The 5,408-nt window shown below is 50.3% G+C and overlaps 1 protein-coding gene across 4 annotated transcripts in view; it reads right to left on the bottom strand.

Annotated features, from left to right (window-relative positions):
* Positions 1-5,408, bottom strand: part of RIN2 (Ras and Rab interactor 2) — a 229,177-nt gene that overhangs the window by 104,942 nt on the left and 118,827 nt on the right. Inside the window, exon 1 of one of the 4 annotated variants that reach the window (XM_059038843.2) lies at positions 2,438-2,694. The exons of 1 other annotated variant lie outside the window; for it this stretch is intronic. Coding sequence is in view for 2 of the 3 variants with exons in the window: in XM_067013790.1 (XP_066869891.1) it covers positions 1,285-1,317 (33 nt within the window). In the remaining variant the exon portion in view is untranslated. Of the gene's footprint in view, positions 1-1,284; positions 1,345-2,437; positions 2,695-5,408 lie in introns of those variants that run through there. 2 more of the 4 variants (XM_067013790.1, XM_067013787.1) reach the window with 2 other exon arrangements.

Below are 5,408 nucleotides of genomic sequence, written 5' to 3'. Positions count from 1 at the left end.
CTGAAGGTAGAGACATTTGTAATGGTTAGTCCAGCCTGTAGGAAATTCCTTTCTAAGCCACAGAACACTCACAACAACAGTCCTGCCAAGATCTTTTTCCATCAACAACAGAGTGCCATTTTATTTCCCACCAAAGCCCTTCCATCTCTTTTCAGGCTGATTTCCTGCTACAGACAGCACAGTTCCTAGACTCAGCCCCACCTCGCTGCCCGCTACCCCCTCCCGCTCCTTCAGCTGACGCCGAAGCCCCCTGGGACTGCGGAAAGCATAATGATTGCTCTGTGTGTTTGCTTGACCTCACGCTCAAGTCCTAAAAGGACAATGTTAGATGTTGCTGTAATCTGCTCCAAAGCTCATGGACTTAATGTGGTTGATCACAGAAGGCCAGCGGAAGAGTGAGGGCCTGCATGTCCCAGGAAATCCAGTAGGGATGGGATGAGGTCATTATGAGCTTGGCTGGCCCTCTCCCTCCGGCAAGGTCAACACAAGGGCATTGGGAATAAATCCCTCTATTTTCTCCAAAGAAATCAAAGACTGGGATGAAATCCTGTGTCCTTGTTTTCAGAGATCAGTTTGTGTAAGAAACAGCTCCAGGATAACTGGGGAAGAGGGGAGTGGACTTTGGAACGTGAAGAGGAATTTAAGGGCATGATATGATTCTGAATCACAACTGTGGCTATTTGAGCTTGGAATTTCCCTCACTGGAGCATCAAAACCCAATAATCTTCCCTCCTGGCTGCAACGCCTTCCATGTCCACTTGTAAATAAAACACACACACCCCCACGCAGCTGGCCCTGCCCCAGCCAGCATGCATGGAGAGGATACCTGGGGGAGCATGCCTGAACCATCCTCCTGGACCAGGAGCAATTATGAAACCACCCTCCCGCTCACATTACTTGCACAAGATGTGGCTGGTCCTACCCACAACCAGCTTGGTGGAAGGACGATAAAGGAAACATTAAATGAAAACATGTCTGGGGATCTTAAAAGGGGTTCAGCTGCAGGGGTAGAGCGGGAAGGCACCAAAGCCACAGTAGCCTCTGCCAGCTTGCTGAGGCTCTTTCATTATTAGCTGGGGAACAGAGAGGCAGCAGCACTCAAGGGCATTTCAACAAGTGGAAAAGCATAATGACTTTGCAGAGAACTGCATACATTAGGAAGCAAGGATCTTTGGAGACAGGCACACTTCTGCCCCAAGATCGGCCCCTCCCTTCACATCCGCAGTGGGCTGTGGTGACCCGTGGAATTCCATCTCAGAAAATGAGAACGCAGCGCACACCCACCCCTCCTCTGGGGCCGTCACCTAGGTTAGTCATTTCTCCGTGGTTCGGTCCCTTTAAAGGTTCAGAGGTATCTTCCCTGTGATTCTTCTCACTTGGAATCCCACTGGGATGAAGGTCAACCTTCCAAAAGCCTCCTGAGATGACTGGTGAGCTTTCTATTGCGATTCTGCTGACTCTGAGATTCACATTCTTGGGATCAGCTGCTGAATGCAGCCCCAGCTCCAAGCCCTTTGAAGTTCATCACTTATCAGCGAAGTCCACGGGCTGGAGGGACTCCGGAAGGAAACTACGGTGCTGCCTTCGGAACAACGATCAGGACCACAACCACACTGTAACCTTGGGGAACAAATGATTCACTGTTTCAACCCGGAAGCTCACAAATAAAAAAGTACACGTCTTGAAACCAAGCCTAATGCCTGTGATTCTTTTTCTTCCAGCCGCTTTCTCGGCAAGGAATTTGACATGGCATAGCAGTGAAGGAACAGCCTGGGGAGAGCCAAGCCGTTTATTCCTCATCCAGACCTAAGTCCCTTTGTTTTGTTCAGAAACTTTCCGAGTACAAACCCTTTCTGATGAGCCAGGACAGGGAGGGAATTTTGCCTATAACAACGAAGCAGTCTGGATTCCGCGCGTCTACTGCATTAATTAGCTGCCTGAAAACTGCACACGAACACTTCCACCTCAAGTGGTCCTCAAGGAAACATCCAGTTTGGATTCTGTGCGAGACCGGCAGATCCATCACATTTCTTCCAGAGGATGCAGGTTGCATCCCCGCTTCTTCAGAAGGCTGCTCCAGGATAGAGATGAGAGCAGGTGACAAAGACAGGCAGCCAAGGGCCACGGCAGGCCCTTCCCACAGAATGAAATCCAAGTGGACAGAATATCACACATTGTTCTAATTCTTAAAAATAAAGCTCTTAAGGGCCCCAAAGAAGTCTGGGTTTCGGGTCTTTCCTGTCGTAACAATAGTCCTTCCCAAAGCATAGCCTCTGACACCCCAACTCTACACAGACAGACATTTAATACAATTTATAAGGAGAATTTCTTTCAACCTGTGGCTCCTACCCTTCCCCCCAAAGGGTTAGTTTACACTGGTAGTTTCATCCTAAAACCACCCCCAGTAACAGGCTGGACCAAGAAACAGAAAAGGTACCGTAGTTGGAGAGGCTGTAAAATTCCTCCAGACTTATACGGTGGAAGCTTGCTTCTTGCCTGGTTTCCCTGAACGGCGGAGCAGATTCTCAAAAAAGGAGCCTAGCACATCCAGTGGATCTTTCCAGATGCTAGCTGAAAGCTAGCAAAAAAAAAAGAGAGAGAGAGAGAGAAAAAAAAAAGCCCTAATGGGGCTAAAGGACACTGCAAGCACTTTGGAGCTGCCAAGCCCTTTCAATAACAGCACTGAAGGAATGTAAACGAAGCTGGTGCTGTGGTCCGGCTAAAGGACAAAGGCAGGAAGCGAATATTCCTGACTCTCCCCCAACACCCGGCTCGGCCACTTTGGAGGGAGGCTCGCAGTGGCTTCCATGTGGCCCCAAGAGCGAGTGCTGAGGTGAAGTCTGTCCTGAGATTTCGCATCCAGGACTCACTGAGTCGGCTGGCTGGGCACCAGGCTGCATGGACTGCTGCTGAGCAGGATGGCTCCCGGCTGGCCTTCCAGCCCATTCCGCTGGGAGTGCTGGGGCACCGCCACCTGGCCCTGGGCTGTGGGCTGGCCGACGGGGCTGGAACACCCAGAGCCTGGTTTTCAGTTCACTGAGCCACGGAACTAAGTCACTGGCAAAATTCCAGCTGTTGCTCGAAATTCCAGCTTGCCAAATCTGGGCAAGATAGGCTACATCTGAGATGGACCTCCTCCTCCTCCCCCTGTCCACCTGGATTTACTTAGTCAGCCTATACCCTTCCTATTCCATTCGCCTCAGGTCACAAGTGCAAACCCACAGAGCAGCAGCAGTAACACTGACATTGGCAACCACGACTCCCAAGTCTGATTTAAAAGAGCTCGGCTTGTTCAAGTCACAGGGGTTCTCATCACCTGCTGCTGTGAAAGTCGGCCACAGAAGCTTTCTAATCACTCCGTTCTTCCTTCTTCTTTCTAGCAGTTGAATAAAGCGAGGCAAAGCGGACTTCACTTCTTGGTAAACAAGAGCTCATAATCATTTTACAGCCAAACTGACTGAAGTACAAGAAAATGACTCACCCCTGGGGACCTGTCAGGTCGAGGCCAGTCCTGAGACACGCATGTCACCTTTTTGCCTGGTTCCTTGAGTGGCTCCAAGGATGGCAGGTTCTCCCTCTTTTGAATGCTTTTCGTCTTTACTAAGAGGTAAAAGCCAGTGGGGCAGTTCTGTGTCTGGATCCAGGCAAGGTCTCTGAATATTTCCATAATTATCTTTGCATGACCACGGATTTTACAAGTTGAATAGAAAATCTCTATTCCAGCCTCTGCCTTGACAATTCAAGTTATGTAACTTTAAAATTTGTTCTTTGAGCATCTTGTATCACTGCCCAGCACCGATTATCTCTCAATCGTTAAACTTTTTAAAGTATTTTTAAGATCATAAACATTTTTCATTGAAAAGAGAACTAATTTGTGGGAAGTAAAAAATCAGAAGCAAAGAACTATATTCCCAGGCCCCTTCCTCGATAAATGCTTTTAAATAGAATTAGGAACAATGCTCTTTGTCTTGACTTTCACAAGAGTAACCAAGGATAATAAAATCATTTTTCTTCCTTTTTTAGGAAGGTGCTCACAGGTGCATTTTTGCCACTCACAGGATTGGCCTGTAACCAATTCCAGGGGAGGTCCATCCTTTTCGTCCTTGGAAAACGGATGTCTCACAGAGACGCTGCAGAAGCTGTGCCGCTGCCCACGAAGCCCAGGTGTGGATGTCTCCACCAAAGGCAATGAACGTGCCCTGGACATACGTGGGCAGCTCTGCCGTTGGAAGTTCCCCCTTCCCTTGATGGGAAACTGCCTCTCCTACCTCCCACCCGATGCCCTCATTTTACCCCTCCGGCCATCCAAGAGTTAGCCTCCCGCCTCCTCCTCCTTCTCCCTGCAGGGTGACAGCTTCTCAGGCCTCGGGGCTGCTGCACTCTGCCCGCCTGGAACAGGGCTGAGAAGGGAGGCGGGTGACCCCCCAAGGTCATTCTCAGAAGTATGTGTCTTTTAACCTCCTCACTTGAAAAGCACCACATAGTCAGGGGTCACACCCGGCACTCATGCGCAGAGACCACACGTACAGTGAAGAAGCCCCAGCCCCATAAGCCACATCGGCCGGCCCTGAACCCGAAGGACACCACGGAGGGAAGCCACACCCCCCAGGGCTCCTGCAGGTTTACTGTCAACGTGTGAGCACCTAGAGCTTTGCATTGCAAAGCTCTCTGGCCACGATGGTAAAAGGGTCTACATGGGTGGTTAATTTTAACTGGAGGTTTATAACCTGGTGGCTCTTGGATGGAATCTACACTGCAGATACAATAGACGAAGTGACACACTTTTTAACAATTTGAATACACAGTCTCCAGAGACCCCGAGTCAAAAATTCATGTCCCAGTCATTTTTGAGAGGTGACTTCAGGACACACTGGTCGGGCAGAGGGGATGTGACACGTGGGAGGAAGGGCAGCAGTACACAGGGCATTACCAAGCAAGCAATCAGCATGGGTGGCTGGGTTGGGAACTCTGAGAGCCAGTGTAGACCATGGCTCAGGTAGTCCCAACTGAGGAGCATTTTTCTGACTCCCCCCAGGGGACCTTGGGTCACCAGTACCTCCAACATACCCCTGGTGCCGGCAAAGTGGGCTCTTGGGGCCGAAGAGAGCCCTTGGGCAAAGCTGGCTTTGGAAATCAGGCCACCATGCGTGGAAATGCCAAACACCCAAGGGATACGGGAAGGTCTTGACAGTGTCTGCTACACCTGGTGGCTCAAAAAAATCAGGACATTTTGCCTAAAATGTGGGTGTCTAGCTTCCTTGTCACAGTGAGCTGTCGTCCCAGCATGGCTATGGCTGGCTGGATCGGAGGGTTCTCTCCGGCTGGGACGTGAGCCGCTCCAGTTCAGCAGTACCTACAGGTTTGCTCTCTGTTCCCAGACACCCTGCCTGACCTATCACACCCCTCGT

The sequence above is a fragment of the Kogia breviceps genome, chromosome 14, assembly GCF_026419965.1.
Source record: "Kogia breviceps isolate mKogBre1 chromosome 14, mKogBre1 haplotype 1, whole genome shotgun sequence".
Lineage (NCBI taxonomy): Eukaryota > Metazoa > Chordata > Mammalia > Artiodactyla > Physeteridae > Kogia > Kogia breviceps.
Note: the sequence above shows the minus strand (reverse complement) of the source record. Positions and strands in the feature narration are given on the sequence as shown.